At 43.3% G+C, this 22294-nt stretch overlaps 1 protein-coding gene across 1 annotated transcript in view; it reads right to left on the bottom strand.

Moving 5' to 3' along the window:
* SLC7A11 (solute carrier family 7 member 11) overlaps positions 1-22294 on the bottom strand; it is a 414966-nt gene that overhangs the window by 196383 nt on the left and 196289 nt on the right. The window contains exon 6 of the mRNA XM_068279755.1: positions 8508-8552. Coding sequence (XP_068135856.1) covers positions 8508-8552 — 45 coding nt within the window. The remainder of the gene's footprint in view (positions 1-8507; positions 8553-22294) is intronic.

Genomic DNA, 22294 nt, shown 5'->3' with positions numbered 1-22294 from the left:
ACAGTGAACAGAATGCTATATAATGTGGCTGAGCGAGGTACACAGAGTGGCAGTAAACAGAATGCTATATAGTGTGGCTGAGCGAGCGGTGTACTACTATTCCCAGCAGACACAGAACAGTAAACAGAATGCTATATAGTGTGGCTGAGCGAGCGGTGTATCACTATTCCCAGCAGACACAGAACAGTAAACAGAATGCTATATAGTGTGGCTGAGCGAGCGGTGTACCACTATTCCCAGCAGACACAGAACAGTGAACAGAATGCTATATAGTGTGGCTGAGCGAGCGGTGTACCACTATTCCCAGCAGACACAGAACAGTAAACAGAATGCTATATAGTGTGGCTGAGCGAGCGGTGTACCACTATTCCCAGCAGACACAGAACAGTAAACAGAATGCTATATAGTGTGGCTGAGCGAGCGGTGTACCACTATTCCCAGCAGACACAGAACAGTAAACAGAATGCTATATAGTGTGGCTGAGCGAGCGGTGTACCACTATTCCCAGCAGACACAGAACAGTGAACAGAATGCTATATAATGTGGCTGAGCGAGGTACACAGAGTGGCAGTAAACAGAATGCTATATAGTGTGGCTGAGCGAGCGGTGTACTACTGTTCCCAGCAGCGACACAATGACAGGGGGGACCCTGGCTAGCGTGGCTGGAGCGCGAACTACCCTGCCTGCCTACCCAAAGCTAAACCCACAGACAAATGGCGGAGATATGACGTGGTTCGGGTATTTATTTACCCGAACCACGTGACAGTTCGGCCAATCAGAGCGCGTTCGGGTCCGAACCACGTGACCCGTTCGGCCAATCACAGCGCTAGCCGAACGTTCAGGGAACGTTCGGCCATGCGCTCTTAGTTCGGCCATGTGGCCGAACGGTTTGGCCGAGCACCGTCAGGTGTTCGGCCGAACTCGAACATCACCCGAACAGGGTGATGTTCTTCAGAACCCGAACAGTGGCGAACACTGTTCGCCCAACACTATAAAGGACCTCGGTCGCGAAAATTCAAAAATGTAAAATATATGTAAACATATACAATTAAGAAGTACATTGCTTCCAGAGTAAAATGAGCCATACATTACTTTTCTCTTATGTTGCTGCCACTTACAGTAGGTAGTAGAAATCTGATAGAACTGACAGGTTTTGGACTAGCCCATCTCCTCATGGGGGGTTCAAAATGCACTTAGAAAATAGCAGTTGCTCCGTCCAACTGCCAAAAAAGTGTACAGCAAGCACAGAGGCTGGCCAGCATCTTTGTATAAATATTTTTCAGGGAGTGTCTTTATAAAGAATAAAGGCCATGCTGAGAATCCCCTATGGAGAGATGGACTAGCCCAAAATCTGTCAGTAATGTCAGATTTCTACTACTTACTGTAAATGTCAGCAACATAGGAGAGCAGTAATTCATTGCTCATTTTACTCAGGAAGAAAAGTACTCCTTATTTGTATATGTTTTAAAGTTTAATATTTTTGCGACAGCTCCTCTTTAAAGTAAGCCAAAAATGCATTCCTGGTTAAAATATCTTACCATAATCGATGGCTAACACAGTCTAATACTCTACTAATGTAATTCATATACTATGACATATGTTGTTCTTCACTCATAGGGCCTGATTCACAAAGCGGTGCTAACAGTTAGCACCGTGGTGAAAAGCCCTTTATCACGCCTAAACTCTGTTTAGGCATGATAAGTTTAGGTGTGATAAGTTTAGGTGTGATAAGTTTAGGCATGATAAGTTTAGGTGTGATAAGTTTTTAGGCGTGATAAGTTTAAGCACCAACTGGGTTAGCACCGCAGTGTACAGTCTGGTGCACTTTGCATAGAATTTAATGGCGCTGCTTTGCGTGCGGGACTTTGCATGTGATCTAAACTTATCTAAACTTAGCATGCCTAAACTTAGCATGCCTAAACTTATCATGCCTAAACTTATCATGCCTAAACTGAGTTTAGGCATGATAAAAATGGTTATCACGCCTAAAGTCTTTAACTGGGTTATCACCGCTTTGTGAATCGAGCCCATAGGGTTCGATTCACAAAGTGGTGCTAACCCAGTTAGAGACTTTAGGCGTGATAACCATTGCACCACGCTGGCGAAAAGCCAGTTTAGGCGTGATAAGTTTAGGTGTGATAAGTTTAGGTGTGATAAGTTTAGGCATGCTAAGTTTAGATAAGTGTAGATAGCATGCAAAGTCCCGCACGCAAAGCAGCGCCATTAAACTCTATGCGTAGTGCACCCGACTTTGCTAGCGCAAAACTTTTGATTAGCTGTGCACTGCGGTGCTAACGCAGTTGGTGCTTAAACTTATCATGCCTAAACTTATCACACCTAAACTTATCATGCCTAAACTTATCACACCTAATTGATCACACCTAAACTTATCATGCCTAAACTGAGTTTAGGCGTGATAAAAGGCTTTTCACCAGCGTGCTAACTGTTAGCACCGCTTTGTGAATCAGGCCCTTAGGGTGTCTCATTGTCCAACTGGTCAGCTGAACTTGAAGGGAGAGAACATGAGTGGTAATGATGTCTTGGGATCCTATTCAGCCCATGAAAGTGGTCAAGCACATGTTTTATACTATATTTGTATTCTTTTATCAGTCTGATTGCTGTTGAAATTTTTGATTTATTTTTTTAATTATATTTCTTTCACCCCCCAATCCATCCCAAGGGAACCAGTTGACATAGTCATGGCCACACTGACAAAGAGATCATTTAAACCTCGGTTCCAAATAGAAATACCTGGAAGTTTTGCTTTATTGACAAATAAAAAAAAAAACATGTTCAGTCTTATACAAAATCTTTCAACTTCCCTTCTTATTTTGTTGCTATTCACATTATTGTGTTTCTATTTTTTTCCCCTTTTCAAAACAGGAAATGTGTTTTCTACTTTCATATGCAGTGATATTATCTGAGACACAATTGCATTGAATGATTCATAAGTAATAATGATATATCTTCCTGCTAAAAAAAAAAAAAAAAATCCTCAGTCAATGTAGTTTACAATAATGTAGGCAGATTGTTCAGAGTGTCAGCAGCTGGGAGAAACAGTAAAAGCATCTGCCTGTTTAAACAATTAATTGAGAAAATACAATAGCAAAAGAGTCAAATTCCTGCAAACAATCCGATGATTAGCAAAAGCTTCCCCATCTTACAGAGAGATTAGATAAATGCATATCTCATGAGTTGGTAAGCAAAGAAGAGGCGGCAACCTTCATTTACATGTACAAAAATTATGTGCATGATCAAGATACTTAACAAGGCTCATTATGACTATTTGTTCGTGTTCCCAGCAATCTGTGCAGGTGCATGGGAAAAGTATTACACTGATTCTGAATGGTGTTAAATAAAATAGAGAAAAAAAGACAGCTCATAAGTTATTTTCTGCTGTTTTTGTACCTCTCAGTTGCTGATTGTTTTATCTTTTCTAAGTAAGTTTTTTATGAACATTCTGATCCCCCACTGCTTCTTTACCTATGTCAAGACTAAAAAATATGGTAAATGTATCAGTTTCTTTGTAGCTGGAACCCTTAGGTATACCAATGCAAGCCAAGGAGCACGTTATTGAAAGCCAACTATGAACCTATAGCCTCATCAGAGCTGGTTCTCTAATGACGCAATGTGAAACACTTGCACCAGGCACAGATTACAGGGGCGGCATGTTTGTACTGTGTGTTTTCACTTACAGCATGCAGTCAGAGAAGGAGGAGAAGCGAGAGGAGAGCAAACGAGGTGACAATTTCATCAGTGGGGAAAAGCAGCTTGTTGTGCTGTGTGAAGAGTGTGACAGTGAGTGAGGAGGGGGAGGCAGGAGAGCAGCGGTGTTTCATTTGACTTGCACAGCAGAAGGGAGGAAGTGGCACTGCTGTCCTGACTGAGAAGGAATGGCAGACAGTCGAGTGGCTAGCCTAAGAGTGAGCAGTTTGTTTGTCACAGACTCGCAGCCAGACAGGGTGCTGTGCGATCATTCCAAATGGGGGGCATCTTCACAAGTTTGCCTCAGGCAACAAAAAGTCTAGAACCAGCCCTGTGCCTCATACCTAATAGATTCTCAACACATGGCACATGTTCTAAGCGGGTATTTTAGTAGTGTTCAGGGATTCTTTGAACTAGCCAAAGCCAATCCACTTCATTTAGTTTTGAGATTTAAAAAAGCCTTATGAAAACAAATCTGAACATTTATTTTTTTATAGTTGATTAACCTATTTTGGTTCCTGGACGTAGAAACTACGTCCAGGAACCATGCGCGCTACCGCGCGCTCCCGCAGCTGATCGCGCGCGTTCACGCGCGCTCCCGGCCCGCGGTTCGTTAGCCAGGCAATCAGTGAATCGGGCTATGGTGCCCGATCACTGATTCCTCTCCCCCGCTGAAAAAGCGACAGCTTCTCTCGGAAGCTTCGCTTTTTCTGGCTGTAACGTACCTCATGCGTCGCTCTAAGCGTGTGTTACGCTTAGAGTGACGTCATGTAAACAAACTCATGGCCGCCATCTTGTGGCCAAAAAGTAAAACTACAACTAAAAGTAAAAAAAATAAAATTCAAACACACATTTACATTATAAATCACTTGTTTACATCCCACCCTCCCAAAACTACCCAAATAAAATGTTTAATATATAAAAAAAAACAAAAAACATTACAATTAAAAAAAAAAAACAAACATGTAAATATTTACCTAAGGGTCTAAACTTTTTTAAAAATCAATGTAAAGATGAAATACTTCTATATTTTTTTTGCAATTTTAAACTTGTAAATAGTGATAGATGCAAAACGGAAAAAATGCACCTTTATTTCCAAATAAAATATTGTCGCCATACATTGTGATAGGGACATCATTTTACCGGTGTAATAATCGGGACATATGGGCAAATACAATACGTGAGTTTTAATTATGGAGGCATGTATTATTTTAAAACTATAATGGCTGAAAACTGAGAAATAATGATTTTTTTCCGTTTTTTTCTTATTCTTCCTGTTAAAATACATTTACAGTAAAGTGGCTCTTAGCAAAATGTACCCCCCAAAGAAAGCCTAATTGGTGGTGGAAAAAACAAGATATAGATCAGTTCATTGTGATAAGTAGTGATAAAGTTATAGGCTAATGAATGGGAGGTGAACATTTCTCAAGTGAAAATGACGGAACGCGAATGGGTTAAGATCATCAACAAATTTTTGAAAAACTTTAATGAATGATAATAAAGTATTCCTACAAATATAAAATGTGTCACCAAGTAAAACTTATTACATGCTTTTCCATGGTTTCTCATACACGTGAGCATAAGTGGTAGGTAGTAATACAGCTTATGCACAGACCACCACAGGACAATGTAGATGTGGAAACAGTGAAAGTTAACTTGTTTTCTGTGATAATAGAAAGGAGAGATATAGAAAGTATTTACTAATGTTCTCCAATCATGGAGAAAAGTGGAGAAAATTAGGGTGTGTTTGTATAATGGCAGAAAACTGCTCTTCAAGTGCTTACCCATTCCAGTCTTGTTATAGTAGGCCACAAGTTTTATTGCTTTAAAAACACTGGTGCCCTCTTCTTGATGACCTCCAATTAAACACCTTGCGTCACATGATGTGTGAAATGTCATGTGATCTGCCTGACTAATGACAGATCTGTATAATACTTCCAAGTTTATTGAAGCATTTAAAACAAGGCATTCAGTACTGCAACAATCACAGTTAAAAAACAAAGCACCAAAGATCTAACAGTCATTTCAACAGGCTCACATAAAGGATTTAGCATACAAGCACTCAGTATATATTAGATAGAAGTTCAAATACAATGCTTGGCATGTTATCAAAAAGTAGAATATAAATCATAACATAACTTTTTCAACAGCTAGTGCATATATATCCAGGGACATTAGCCCAAACCAGCCACCAATAAGGGGGTGGGAAGGGGGTGGTCCCCAGAGCACCGTCACACCGGCCATCCAAAAATAAGAGACAGATGTGGAGCCTGTCTCACTTGGGTATATGGAGAGCCAAGACAGACGGCCCAAATCCTATCAAATTTAGCAAGAGCACATCTGTGTTGGAATATGGATGTCCTATAGGGGAACACAACATTAACAGCTCTAGTCAGAGCAAGAAGAGGTGAAAGTAGCTGCTATACAGCCCCTATGGGCTCGATGAAGACCCTTCGTTCACAACCTTGATCACATCAGGGGGCATCCCATGTGCTCATTCAAAAATTGTATAACCTGGAATCAGTACACATTCACCATAGGACAGAACCAGATCATATGAAGGAAAGTGCCCTTATCTAGACAGCATTTTGTATAGAGATCATCACAGTGTGGTCTGAACTTAGCAATCTATCTTTATGTGTTATATAGCTCTATATAACACATAAAGATAGATTAATTGGTCTGGTAGATGGGGTGAGACCTTAGTAACACTAGTCAGCGTATCGTCACATTCCTCCACAGAGATATCACCTACTTCCTGAACCCAAAAGGCCTTCCTCTGGTGCACACAATATGTAGCTGTAGGTGCAACTAGTGTTCTTTAAAGAGCTGATAGCAGCTGATTAGATGACGTGCCACTTATAATATCAAGCAAGGCATAGGCAAATGCAGGGGGATTACAGCTGCCCAGAATCCCCCCTCAGACCAGGGCCAGTGCAGTGTCTGGGGACAGGTACATGTTGAGACACCAGAATATCTGCAGGCATCCTGCAGCTCACAGCACTGCCCCTTTTCTTTCCTGGCTACAGTTGATTTTGGATGTAGCAGCAGCGTGTGTACAGAGCATGGAGCAGCAGCATGTACAGAGCATGGAGCAGCAGCGTGTGTACAGAGCATGAAGCAGCTCTGGGGAACTTAACAGAGTCAGGTATGAGCACAGCCCTGTGCCCTGCTGTGTGAATGCTTCACTTTCCCCTTCATTACCAGTGTCGGCTGTCCTCATTATTATCTGTATCCAAACTGCTCCTGATTGATCCCGTTGTCGGAAATTGCATTATATGTACCCAGCATGATGTTGTACCATATTATTATACTGTATTGTGCGTGGCTGAGGGAGACCTTTCAGGAATCCCCCTCTTGAAAGACCTGGGTTTGCCGCTGCAAAGGGGAATCAACAAATTATTTTGTAAAAGAGAGTCAAACTGGCTATAAATGGCATGCCTCAGTTGCATATGTTTCTAAAAGGCTGTATGGAGCAAGGAAACTTTGAAGACAGTTGCACAAATAACTTCAGAGTTCCATCATTTAAGAGCTGGTTAAGATATTTGAGTCCCTTATTTATCCACCAAACTGCATCTTAAGCTAAGTACCCATGGCCAGAGGGATCGGGGATCTCCAGCGACAAATGATGGTTCTCTGATGTTACGTGATATCGAGAAAATAATTGCTCAACGCAAAAACGTTACCTGAAAATTTGTGTTACGGTTATGGACCGTAACAGTTTGTGAAGCTCTGGAAAACATAAATTCCCTAAAGAGGGGTAGGCTTAAGAGTTTCCTCTAGTCAGAGACACTTGTGAAAGCAGTTCCAAATTTTGAAGATTTGAGACTCAAAACCAGCAACACCTTTGTGACCCCTAACCAGTGGTGTAGCTAAGAAGCTGTTTACATTGGGGGGCCCCCAAGCACTCTGTACATAACCATTGATACAGCGCACCAAAACCTGCCATTGGCAACTACAGCGGCAGAGGTGCAAGAAGGGGATGGGGACAGTTTGTTAATGATTACCACTATTCAAAGCATCTGTAGAAGTGATTATTATGAGCACTGAACCAATAAAGAGCTAAAACTGTGGTTGAGGGAGGGCCCTACAGGCCCCTCTGGTCCAAGGGCCCCAATGAGGTCGCTATACACTATTGCTACGTCACTGCCCCTAAGCATATTGTAGAGCGGATGAATTATAGTTCAGAGAACAGAGCCCCCTGCAGGGCTATTTCCCCATCTCTGAATCCATCATAAAGATGTAACAGCTGCAATAGAATAAATAGCAGACACTGCTATTCCCCCTTGATCTTATTCCCAATATCTTTAAAATAATGTCCACAACTGGTGGCTTTAGGTTGATTACTCTCCTTAGTGGATGGGACTTGTGAATGAAAGACTGAAATATGTCATTGTCAGAATGAAATGAGAGATAGAGAATAACAGGTGGGCACTGTTGCTAGGCTATTACCCGCTGGTAATAAACATTAGAGGGATATTTTTTACAAGGGGAGATGCAAAGATAAAAATATATTCTTTACAAAAATTGTTTGATAAGGACTTTTAGGGAAAGAAAGAACTCCAATAGCTGGGATACAAAATCATTTTGGGAAAGAAACAGACCTAAAATCTTGCCCCAACATGAAAAAAAAATATACTCTGAGCTAAAAAGCAAGCAGAGGAAGCCTAGTAATATGGTCTGATGCTTGCAAAAAGGGAAAAAAAAGGTTAAAAAAAATCTGCTTTGGGTAGAGATCAACTTCATAAATAAGTTAGAAAGATATTTCAACCGCAATTAAACTGTATTGTGGCAGTACTTACTTTTCTGGATTTTCTACTTCTTCAGTAACAAAATTCAAATAGAACCTAAAAAGATAAAATATAATAATATTAGTCCAAGATCTAAGCCTAATGCTGTTTCATTTTATAAAGAAACTAGCCGACCCGCAGCGTAGCATACGCCGCATAAGATGGTAGAGGGCAGGAAGGGGGTATTGGGCACAGCGCTGGGGAGGGAGGTTGGACCCCCCCACCTTGGTCCCCCCCACCTTGGTCCCCCATGTGCACTCCCCCTCCTGCTTAAGCACAGTAGCAGCTGCCACTATTAGTAAGAGGCAGCGGGCGGGGATGACTCACCTCTTCCGCGTTCCAGCGTGCGTTCCACTGTCATCACTTCCTGCAATGCCGCACACTGTATTGGTGTAATTTGCCTTTTTAAAACAGAAGGAAATCTGCAATAATTTAGCTATATGTGAATATTTGTGGTTACCCACAATGCACTGCTACCAAATATGAAAATTACCCCTTTTTCCCCGTGCTAAGCCAAGCAAGCATCCAGAGCTGCTGGTGTATAGCAAGCATACAGCTTTAAATTTTACACAATCATATCAACCCCACATGTGACTGACAGCCTGTTTCAGACTTTCAGTCCTCATCAGTACATGGCAGGGATTGATACAGCTGAATAAGATAGGGCTTGGACCAGTACAACAGAGTAACCAAGCAGCTCAGGGTGGCCCAAACTACTAAGAATGTATAGGGGGATAAAAGGGACCAAAAAGACCCCCTACTAAAAAAAAGCAAAGCTTGGTATAATTTGCCTTCCTAAAACAGAAAGAAATATGCAATTACTCAGCTATAAGTGAACATTTGTGATTATCCACAATGCACCGCTACTAAATATGCAAATTATTCCTTTTCTCCCTTAGCAAGCCAAGCAAGCCTATAGCTTTAAGTTTTTCACAGTCATATCAAACCCACATGTGACAGCCTATTTCAGACCTTTGGTTCTCATCACTACATAGGCTATCATTCATAAAGGTTTTTTTGCATGTGGAAATGCTTAAAACAGCTGACTTTCCCGCACACGTAGCAAAATCTGCATTCATAAAGGCTCCTTCCGCATCAAAAGCTGACATTACCGAGCAGAGCGATAAATCACCGCCTTGTGCGGTGATTGTTGTAAAAAATGTAGCAAAATGTTAATTCATAAAGATCACCGCAAGCGGTGTGAGGTCGGGAAGTACCGCTCCCTCTGATGTGGCGATAACAATGTTAAGTGAATGGAGACACAGAGACCTTCCAGGCAGCTGCAGTAGAGCGGAACAGGGAGAAATGTATCAACTCGGCAGCTTCCATGTCTCCGCAAGCCTACCGTCAGCCTAGTTTGGGGAATTTCCGCACTGCTACCGCACCTGGATACTTTTTTTATGGATCAGCAGTCAGAAGTCTAAAACACCATCACCGGTGTTTTCCCACACTGATTCTCCATACCAACAGTACTTTCATGAATGATAGCCATAGCAGAGATTGATATGGCTGTATGAGATAGGGCTTGGACCAGTACAACATAGTAGCCAAGCAGCTCAGGGTGACCCAAACTTCTAAGAATGTGTAGGGGGGTAAAAGAGACCAAAAATCCCTCCTACTAAAAAAAGCAAAGCTTGGTGTAATTTTCCTTCTTAAAACAGAAGCAAATCTGCAATAATTCCGCTATAAGTGAACATTTGTGGTTACCCACAATGCACTGCTACTGAATATGCAAATGATCCCTCTTTGCCCTTGGTTTGATATGACACTACTTCTTCTTCTTGCTTGGACCAGCCCCTTCTTCTTGCTTGGACCGGCCCTGGGGGCAGGGCGCAACTTCTTCTTCTTGTTTGAAGGTTGAGGAACTTACTCTATTATATATATAGATAGTTCAATGTTTAGCATATTTGTCTAAACAGCCTCATCTAGACAAAACCAAAAAGTGATCACTTAAAGGAGTTCTGTGGGGCTATTAAAAACAAACAAGAAAAAACTGACACTTACCAGGGGCTTCTATTGGCCTCCTGCAGCTGTCTAGTTAGACGAATAATTAGACCGGACCGGCAGCAGTAAAAGGAGAATTGTAGGAGGTCAGCATGGGACATGACAGCTGCAGGGGGCCATTAGAAGCCCCAGGTAAGTGTTTTTTTGTTATTAGCCTACACAGAACCCCTTTAACTCAGTTTGGTAAAATTAGTATGGTATTGTTCTTCATAACCCAAATGATTTATATGGCTGTACCTAGTGTTGGGCGAACATCTAGATGTTCGGGTTCGGGCCGAACAGGCCGAACATGGCCGCGATGTTCGGGTGTTCGACCCGAACTCCGAACATAATGGAAGTCAATGGGGACCCGAACTTTTGTGGTTTGTAAAGCCTCCTTACATGCTACATACCCCAAATTTACAGGGTATGTGCACCTTGGGAGTGGGTACAAGAGGAAAAAATTTTTTAGCAAAAAGAGCTTATAGTTTTTGAGAAAATCGATTTTAAAGTTTCAAAGGGAAAACTGTCTTTTAAATGCGGGAAATGTCTGTTTTCTTTGCACAGGTAACATGCTTTTTGTCGGCATGCAGTCATAAATGTAATACATATAAGAGGTTCCAGGAAAAGGGACCGGTAATGCTAATCCAGCAGCAGCACACGTGATGGAACAGGAGGAGGGTGGCGCAGGAGGAGAAGGCCACGCTTTGAGACACAACAACCCAGGCCTTGCATGAGGACAAGAAGCGTGCGGATAGCATGCTTTGTACCACCATGCAGTCATAAATGTAATAAAGATAAGTGGTTCAATAAACAGGGACCACGCGGCAACGCTAACCCAGCAGCAGCACACGTGATGGAACAGGAGGAGGCGCAGGAGGAGAAGGCCACGCTTTGTGAGACACAACAACCCAGGCCTTGCATGAGGACAAAAAGCGTGCGGATAGCATGCTTTGTACCGCCATGTAGTCATAAATGTAATAAAGATAAGAGGTTCCATAAACAGGGACCGGCAACGGTAACCCAGCAGCAGCAGCAGCAGCAGCAGCACACGTGATGGAACAGGAGGAGGCGCAGGAGGAGAAGGCCACGCTTTGTGAGACACAACAACCCAGGCCTTGCATGAGGACAAAAAGCGTGCGGATAGCATGCTTTGTACCGCCATGTAGTCATAAATGTAATAAAGATAAGAGGTTCCATAAACAGGGACCGGCAACGGTAACCCAGCAGCAGCAGCAGCAGCAGCAGCACACGTGATGGAACAGGAGGAGGCGCAGGAGGAGAAGGCCACGCTTTGTGAGACACAACAACCCAGGCCTTGCATGAGGACAAAAAGCGTGCGGATATAGCAGCAATGCTTTTTGCCGCCATGCAGTCATAAATGTAATACAGATGAGAGGTTCAATAAACAGGGACCGGAAACGCTAAACCATCCCAGATGTTCATCGGTCATGTTACTTGGTTGGGGTCCAGGAGTGTTGCATAGTCGTTTCCAATCCAGGATTGATTCATTTTAATTTGAGTCAGACGGTCTGCATTTTCTGTGGAGAGGCGGATACGCCGATCTGTGATGATGCCTCCGGCAGCACTGAAACAGCGTTCCGACATAACGCTGGCTGCCGGGCAAGCCAGCACCTCTATTGCGTACATTGCCAGTTCGTGCCAGGTGTCTAGCTTCATGCCCGGTTTCAGGTCCAGCGGTGCCAGCCACAAATCCGTCTGTTCCTTTATTCCCCTCCAAATTTCCTCCCCTGTGTGCTGCTTATCCCCAAGGCAGATCAGCTTCAGCAACGCTTGCTGACGCATGCCAACAGCTGTGCTGCACTGCTTCCACGATCCTACTGCTGCTGGTGCTGGGTTAGCATTTCCGGATGAGGTACAGCTTTGAGATGCGTTGGAGGAGAAGGAGTCAGAGAGGTAGGTGCTGCTGTTGTTATCCAGCTGTTTGCGGCGTGGGCAACACCCGCGCCGTAGCAGGTGAGGAATCGCTGCCAGGCTCCACAAGGTTCACCCAGTGCGCGGTAAGGGAGATGTATCGACCCTGGCCGAACGCACTCGTCCAGGTGTCAGTGGTGAGGTGAACCTTGCAGGCAACGGCATTCTTCAAGCTTCGGGTTATTTAGCTGACCACGTGCTCATGCAACTCAGGCACTGCAGAGCGCGCAAAGTGGTAGCGGCTGGGAACCACGTAACGTGGGATGGCCACTGACATCATGCCCTTGAAGCTGTTTGTCTCCACCACTCGATATGGCAGCATTTCGCAGGCCAGAAGCTTGGCTATGCTGGCTGGCTGTTACTGCCACGGCCCGGGGGTCATTTGCTGGCAATTTCCTCTTGTGCTCAAACATCTCAGAGACAGACAACTCAACCGTAGCGCTGCACACCGAAGGGCTGTTGGTTGTTGTGTTTGATGAACACTGGGAGACCTCAAGAGCACTAGTCCGGAAAGTGACAGTGTCAGCATCGTCTGATGTTTGTGAATGTTGTGAACCACGCAATGGCTGGGCTACTGCTGCTGCTGAGGCGGGTCTGGTGGTGAGTCTGGTGAACCCAAGGGAGGCAGTGTTGCTGGTGGTACCCTGTCCTGCCGCGTTTGCCCACAGAGTGGGATGTTTGGATAGAATGTGGCGGCTCATGCTGGTGGTGGAGAGGTTGTTAATACTTTTCCCCCTGCTCAGGCGGGTCTTGCACACCTTGCAAATCGCCATGGTAACATCCTCAGTGCAGTCTTCAAAGAAAGCCCAGACTTTAACTGGCTGAGGACTCGGACCTCGTGCGTGATGTGCTGGTGCTGCTTAACCCACTGCTGGACGCTTGAGAGGTCATCCAAGTAATTATCTGGTCCTGTTCTTTTGGATCTGTGAGGGTTGTTGTCCTGGACAACATGGGCAGTATTGAGTGGGTTTTCTTGGGTGCTCCCCTGTGGCCTGTACGTGAACCGTCAGGGGAAACACCTCTTCCCTTGCCCCTCCCTCTTTCACCGGATTTCTTCCTCATTTCACTTATCCTTAAAGTACACGCTGACTGGCAGCAGTACAGTGGCAGTACAGAAATGCTATACAGTGGTGGGTGAGCGGTGTACCACTATTGTCAGCAGTGACACAGAGCACAATGCTATACAGTGGCGGGTGAGCGGTGTACTACTGTTCCCAGCAGACACAGAGTGGAAGTAAACACAATGCTATATAGTGTGGCTGAGCCGTGTACACAGAGTGGCATTAAACACAATGCTATATAGTCTGCTATATAGTCACCCCGAACAGGGTGATGTTCTGCAGAACCCGAACAGTGGCAAACACTGTTCGCCCAACACTACTGGGAGGGAACGCAGATTTTAGTACCTAAACACACGATACAACATGTTTTCCGGGGTCGGACTCTGAGGCACATACAGATGGTCCCGATCATCATCCTCATCATACAACTCTTCTCCTGAGTCTGACCCACCCACCACCTCTGCCACCCCAACATCCCCAGACACAGACCCCTCATCGTCCTCAACATTAACTTGGGATGCTGGCCTGAGCCAGACCTCCTCCTCCACATCAGGCCCCATCATCTCCTCAATGGCAGCCCTCATTAATCGCTCTGGCGACGGACTGATGGACACAACGTTCTCCTCCGGGGAGGGCTGCTGCTGACCACTGGCTGCTGGGGTGGATGTTATAGCTTGCGTGGGGCGTTGGCTGTTGCTGTTGTTGGGAGTGCTGCTCACAGCGGAGGTCTCTGGGGAACTCATGTTGAGCTCATATAGTGGTTGACGGTGAGTGGAGTATTACTGATCCCAGCAATATACACACTGACTGGCAGAGTACGCAATGCTATATAGTGTGGCTGAGCGGTGTACACAGAGTGGCAGTAAACACAATGCTATATAGTCTGGCTGAGCGAGCGGTGTACTACTGTTCCCAGCAGAATCAGAGTGGCAGTAAACAATGGTATATAGTCTGGCTGAGCGGTGTACACAGAGTGTCAGTAAACAATGGTATATAGTCTGGCTGAGCGAGCGGTGTACTACTGTTCCCAGCAGAATCAGAGTGGCAGTAAACAATGGTATATAGTCTGGCTGAGCGGTGTACACAGAGTGTCAGTAAACAATGGTATATAGTCTGGCTGAGCGGTGTACACACAATGCTATATAGTCTGCTATATAGTGTCAGTAAACAATGGTATATAGTCTGGCTGAGCGAGCGGTGTACTACTGTTCCCAGCAGAATCAGAGTGGCAGTAAACAATGGTATATAGTCTGGCTGAGCGGTGTACACAGAGTGTCAGTAAACAATGGTATATAGTCTGGCTGAGCGAGCGGTGTACTACTGTTCCCAGCAGAATCAGAGTGGCAGTAAACAATGGTATATAGTCTGGCTGAGCGGTGAACACAGAGTGTCAGTAAACAATGGTATATAGTCTGGCTGAGCGGTGTACACAGAGTGTCAGTAAACAATGGTATATAGTCTGGCTGAGCGGTGTACACAGAGTGGCAGTAAACACAATGCTATATACTCTGGCTGAGCGAGCGGTGTACTACTGTTCCCAGCAGACACAGAACAGTAAACAGAATGCTATATAGTGTGGCTGAGCGAGCGGTGTACCACTATTCCCAGCAGACACAGAACAGTAAACAGAATGCTATATAGTGTGGCTGAGCGAGCGGTGTACCACTATTCCCAGCAGACACAGAACAGTAAACAGAATGCTATATAGTGTGGCTGAGCGAGCGGTGTACCACTATTCCCAGCAGACACAGAACAGTGAACAGAATGCTATATAGTGTGGCTGAGCGAGCGGTGTACCACTATTCCCAGCAGACACAGAACAGTGAACAGAATGCTATATAGTGTGGCTGAGCGAGCGGTGTACCACTATTCCCAGCAGACACAGAACAGTGAACAGAATGCTATATAGTGTGGATGAGCGAGCGGTGTACCACTATTCCCAGCAGACACAGAACAGTAAACAGAATGCTATATAGTGTGGCTGAGCGAGCGGTGTACCACTATTCCCAGCAGACACAGAACAGTGAACAGAATGCTATATAGTGTGGCTGAGCGAGCGGTGTACCACTATTCCCAGCAGACACAGAGTGGCAGTAAACAGAATGCTATATAGTGTGGCTGAGCGAGGTACACAGAGTGGCAGTAAACAGAATGCTATATAGTGTGGCTGAGCAAGCGGTGTACTACTATTCCCAGCAGACACAGAGTGGCAGTAAACAGAATGCTATATAGTGTGGCTGAGCGAGGTACACAGAGTGGCAGTAAACAGAATGCTATATAGTGTGGCTGAGCAAGCGGTGTACTACTGTTCCCAGCAGTGACACAATGACAGGGGGGACCCTGGCTAGCGTGGCTGGAGCGCGAACTACCCTGCCTGCCTACCCAAAGCTAAACCCACAGACAAATGGCGGAGATATGACGTGGTTCGGGTATTTATTTACCCGAACCACGTGACAGTTCGGCCAATCAGAGCACGTTCGGGTCCGAACCACGTGACCCGTTCGGCCAATCACAGCGCTAGCCGAACGTTCGGGGAACGTTCGGCCATGCGCTCTTAGTTCGGCCATATGGCCGAACGGTTTGGCCGAGCACCGTCAGGTGTTCGGCCGAACTCGAACATCACCCGAACAGGGTGATGTTCTGCAGAACCCGAACAGTGGCGAACACTGTTCGCCCAACACTAGCCCATCATTTCTGCAATGACCAAGTTTTTTTAGTTTTTAGACCTATGGTTGAAAGGTTACTTTTAAAGTTTATGCACACAGTCATTGGGTTTATATGGCTGCAATGGGTACCCACCATTTGAATGAATATGATGTAATACAACGTAATACTGTAATATATTACAGCACATACAGTATAGAGTAGGAAAGACAGCATCCTTTTAAAACATGACATTAACCAAAATATTTTATTTTTAGTGCTCTGTCTGTTTGCACCCCCAATGTCAAGCAGTGCGGTACCACACAGTAAAATTTGAAAAATGCAGCTGGAAGAAGCTTTACATTGTATCTATGTCAGACACAATTTCAAAGCAATTCAGGAAATATAATTTGCTTTGTATAATATAAAAAATGCACCAATATTAATGAAAGAAGAAAAATAGCGTTTGAGGGACATTAAGTAGGATCTTGAAATTTCTGTCTACACTTCTTGAACACCTTACTCCTTTAGGGAGTTCCCTACACTCCCCGGGGCCTCTTTTCCATGGACAGTTGATAGGCAGTAAAATGCCTCTCACACTATCACAGCTGCTTGCAGCTGCCTGCTAACTGCATTGCTGCTGCCTGCTAACTGCTTACTGCTGCCTGATTACTGTTCACTGCTGCCTGGTAACTGTTTGCTGAGCACACAGTTCAACTGTCTGTGGAAAAGAGGCCTAAGTCGGAACAGAAACACATGTAGCCTGCAGCAGATTGGGTTATCTCTCCCTGGTCACTGTCTTTAGCCACAGCACTTCACACTGCGCTCCATAACTCCTAAACTCCCCCATTCATAGTTTAAAGTAGAAAGCATTGAACAGATAAAACGTGCCATAGAATCCTGTGGCCAGAGGCGGCGATCAGAGTGAGTTAACCTCCTCTGCTGCAGGTTGCATTTGTTTGTTTTTGGAGTTCCAAATTCAGAAACACATACAATCTACTCTCCTCCCCCTGACATTAGGAGAGGATCCCTGATAAAACAGGAAAACAAATTGCTTATGAGGCCACTTAGAATCTACAGTATACTAGTACAGCATACTTCACTTAACCCTCTGGGGGATAATCCCGAGCTGAGCTCAGGGTAAGCCGCCACAGAGGATTTCTCAGGCCCTGGTGGGCCGATTTGCATAATTTTTTTTTTGTTGCACGCAGCTAGCACTTTGCTAGCTGCGTGTATATACCGATCGCCGCCGCTCCGCGCTGATTTGCTGCTACCCGCCGCACCACGCCGCCCCGCCCCCCAAGACCCCGTGCGCAGCCTGGCCAATCAGTGCCAGGCAGCGCTGAGGGGTGGATCGGGACTCCCTCTGACGTCACGACGTCGTTGACGTCGATGACGTCATCCCGATCGTCGCCATGGCGACGGGGGAAGCCAATCAGGAAATCCCGTTCTGAACGGGATTTTCTATTTGCTTTAATTGCCGGAGGCGATCGGAGGGGGTGAGGGGATGCCGCTGCACAGCGGCTATCATGTAGCTAGCGCTAGGCTAGCTACATGATTAAAAAATAATAATAATTTTAAAAAAATGTTCTGCACCGCCCCCTGGCGATATTATTGTATCCCCCAGGAGGTTAAGTCGGTCACTGTGATCAATATTATTACAACAAACCATGCCTCCCTGCAGTGCTAATTTAAAGGACCACAATCAACCACAATCTACTGTAAGATGTAAAATGCATCTAAACGCATAGATAAGACATACATTTCTCCAAAAGTAAATTAAACTATGAATTACTGAACTTTACTATCTACTGCAAGTGACAGTGGCATGGAAAAAAAGTAGTCTATAGTGCCTTTTACTTTTGGTCAAATGTGCATCTAATATGTATGTATTTTTATGTTACCATTTTTCAAAATACTGGTCTTTTCATAAGAAGCACCTTTAGCAGCCATTCACAGCTATAAAAAAACAATGCCCACTCAAAATGTAACTAAAGCTTGCCAGCCAACCAAACCATGTCCTTCTACCACATATTTGGCATAATTGGCCAATCAGATGTGTTGTGTACTTTAGAATGGTCACTTTCTAATATAAAAGGGTACTGATTACAAGATTACAAAATATGATTGTACAATGACACCGTCAATTAAATAAAATCATTACATCCAGACAACAGATCGTCATAGTCTTAAAAATGATTATTTGCTATTACCATTTTTCCATTTGAATGAGCACAAATTATCAAGCAGGATAACCTGAAAATTGTGATCACACTAAATCAAACTGATTCTTTTAATGCAGTTGAAGAAGTCCTTTTTTTTAACCATTATTCTTTTCAGATCAGTTGCATCACATTTTCATCTATTAATTGATGGTTAGCATTAGGTTTAGTTTAAAATTCTATTGCATAAAAAGATCTATGCTCAAATCTGTAAGACTTAGCTGGAATGTTAGTTTAAAATTTAAATTATGTTCTAAGAATAATGAAGTGGTGACATATCTAAAAACAAACCATGTACAGTGGTTACTTACAGAAAACGAACATTTGGTAGACACGAGCTTGTCAGATGCTACGGCAATCTGATATTTGTTACTCTTACTTACTTCCTCGGTCTGTTCCAGTTTTTACTTTTGCTATTAATTCTTTGTGCGCCCTTTGCAATAGTTGGTTCTTTACTTCTTTTTTTTTTCTCTCCTTTTCTGTTTGTCTGGTTTTCATTTAATTTTCCATTTGGCTTCTGTGATATTATATCAGTGTACAGGATGGTTCTACATTACATTTTCTGCTAGAGCTACTGTTCTTTACTTTACTCAAGACCCATATTAATTTCAAATCATTGATGACTCAGTCTAAAACAAATAGCAGCATTATCTAATTTAAGAAATGCCTGCAGAAATTAGAAGGTCAAGTCGGGAGATTTCTTCTGCCGTAACTCATTTCCAGAACACTTCTAAAATGGGTGACGGTATATTCCGCATTGTTATATAATTCACGTTTTTCATGCCTCTCTCTTACAGCTACTGGAAGCAGGATTTCTTTTTTTATTCTCGGTATTCATTTTAACAATTATCTCGGAAAATGTTGTAGGTTGTGTAAGCTTTGAAGGAAATTAATTTTATGCAAATTAGAATTATAATAGAAGTCCATTTAAATTTCTGCCCACTTTATCAGGCAGTCTTTCTCAGTCTAGTTGTCGAAGTATTGTTTCAGTATTAGTCGCTAATGGCCACAAGGTGGCATTTTCATGTGATAAAAATTTGACATGGCAGCATAACAAAGAAAGTACATAAGGGAATAAAAGTTGAACATCAAAAGTAATCTTGAACTAAATATTCAAGGCAGCATTGAATCTGCCTTTGCTCTAAACTACACTGCTGACCTCATGGGGTGCCAGATATGTCGGATACTCACACTTTGTGTGCTTGAAATGGCCTAGCTGCATTTTTTTTTTTAAGAAGTTCCCAAATTTGAGAGCAATGTCACATAGCAGATTATTAACCACTACTGTTCTTTTTTTGTACCAAATGATGGTTACAGGGATCATTAGCAAACAGTAGGTGGTGCCTCTTTATCACTTGTTTTTTCACAAATAAATGTTAATAAAACATCTCCTCAGCATTAAACAAATAGTATAATACTATTGAAATATTTTCATTAATCTATTATGAAAATAACACAGTGTAGTATAGTGGCATCAAACATATAAATGAAACCCCTATTCAGTGATGCAGGTTGGAGTTTAAAAGAAAAAGGGACCAATAAACATGTGGCCACTCCCCACTGGACCATACCAACCACATGGAATGCAACATTTGGGGGTATCTTTCAGAAAGAAGGTCGGAAAATCCTTCCCCCTTTTAATTCACAGCTATTGTCGAAAGCTTCTTCCTATCTTTGTCTGAATTCTTCTTTGGTTCATCTGTAATGTTTGGCTTCACCAAAGAACTGCTAACCTGACATCTGCGTTTGCCACATCCTTACTGAAAACTGACAAGAACCCTCCTTTGAGTTTTGGCCTAAGCCCTTGAACTAATGGGAATCTTCAGCATCAGATTAAAATTAAGCTATGTCACATCAGGGGTAGTATACAAATCTCAAAATACTGAAGTTTCAAGAATTGGATGTGGAAGGTTGTATATGCAGGAGCATGTTTTCGAGAGTAGTCAGTAGTGTGGGCATTTTTCACAACTAGCAGCATGTTATTTTGCAGGTACAAGGGGAGTTTGAACTTTTCAGAAAAGGTGCAGTTTGAAGTGACTGAGTGATTATGTGCTGGCTCAGTCTCTGAGATCTGAATTCCAGAGCCAACAATTAACGGTCACTGGGCCAGATTTATCAAGAGTGTCTGAGAAGAAATATTAGTAGGTTTTTAGAAATCCTTGCAGAATTGTCTCAGACATCGTAAGAAATCACTAAATAGTGCAGATTCCTTCTTAAACTGTAAGGAATAGATGGAGCTAGGAAGGTTTCTCAGGCAGTGCAGTGTGTGAGGGGGAATTGCTGTTGCTGAGGTAACCAACACACCTGCTGTCAGCAAGCTCTGAGTGAGGGGGGAGGAGCCCTTCACAAATCACATCTATCCTGCATTATCTGTATAACTGCTAATGAGTACTTCTTAATCTGCAGCAGTTAAGGAATGGATTTGCACTTTTCTTAACTGTAGTGCAGCTTTAGAAATCCACGCTAAACTGCCACTATTACATAGGCTTTAGGAAGTTTCTTACTATCATGCAGAACTATTCTTCTGCTGGTTAGAACAGTTTTAGAAGAAAAAACTGTCGGTAATGCTTTGATAAATCTGGCCCACAGTATAGCATGAGAACAAATGATGCATAGCTGAGTGTATACTTACCACACATGATGGGCTGAGGGTATACTTACCACATGCTCCATCTACTATTTTTAAGGCCGCACTATAACAGGAGTCTCTATATAGAGGTACTAGAACTAAGACTATTTACTCTGTATAGTGCTAGAGAATATATCAACACTATCTAAATACAGAATAAATACAGTAAAAAAAAATGAAAACAGACATTCAAGATTTTATCCTTATCCTCTTCCCATTTTCATTAGGCACTACATTATGGTATAAAATAGGATATTTTGACCCCTACCTGCTTCCTATAAGATAGCCATTTGAATTCCTTCTTTACGGCTATGGTAATCTATTGTCACTAGTGCCTTTTAATAATCTTTTCCCCCTATGGTAGATGACTTAATACCTCTAAAAGGAGATTCTTTCTCTCACAAGAAACTATTGCCTCTAATTCTGATATACTACTGTATGTATCCAAGACAACATATTTGTTTCATGACAAAATGTTAAAATTTAAACACCGCAAATAACTGATTACATTTCACAGGGCCTTTACTAAGAAGAAAAGAGATGTCTGTACAGCATTTTCCAATGGGATTGCCTCCATTTTGCTTAGAGTAGAAGCTGACCCCAAAGGGAAGATACTTTGTTACATCTTGTAAAATGATTAACATCAAGTATACCATTGTTAACTTGCATGTCATAAATATAGATGGCTCAAACCTCCAATTTTCGGTTCACAAACCTTGAACTTGAACTTCCAAAAATGTTTGCGAACCTGCAAACTTTTCGAACCGCAATACATTTCAATGGGCAGGCAACTTGAAAAACTACAAACACTGTTTCTGACCACAAAAGTGATGGAAAAGGTGTTTCAAGGGTTCTAACACCTGGAGGGGGCATGGCGGAGTGGGATCCATGCCAAAAGTCCCAGGGAAAATTATGGATTTGATCCACAGCAGGGTTGTAATCCCTAAAAGGCAGAAATCACATTGCATTGCTAAATTGGAGGTCTAAAGTGCTTGAAAACATCTTGCGTGTGTATATATGGATCAGCAGTTAGTGTAAGTAGTGTACTGCTTCACACTGACAGACCAAACTTACTGTGTAACGCACCGCAAACAGCTGTTTGTGTAGTGATTGCCGTGCTGGACTGGTGCGCATCATGGTGAGAGGGCAAGCGATGGCAGTTTTCAAGCCCATATGGTCGGGCTAAGGTAGCTCAATGACAGAACAACTGTCCACAATGAAGCAACAACCTTATTATCTTGGGTCAGGTTTGCCCCCCTAGCACACTCATATAGCCGGTCATTGCTTCATTGTGATACGCAAGCCCCTTAATCGTGGCAAGGTAAT

The sequence above is a fragment of the Hyperolius riggenbachi genome, chromosome 1, assembly GCF_040937935.1.
Source record: "Hyperolius riggenbachi isolate aHypRig1 chromosome 1, aHypRig1.pri, whole genome shotgun sequence".
In the NCBI taxonomy this organism is placed as follows: Eukaryota; Metazoa; Chordata; class Amphibia; order Anura; family Hyperoliidae; genus Hyperolius; species Hyperolius riggenbachi.
The sequence above is the reverse complement of the archived record's forward strand: the minus strand, read 5'-3'. Positions and strand labels throughout refer to the sequence as shown.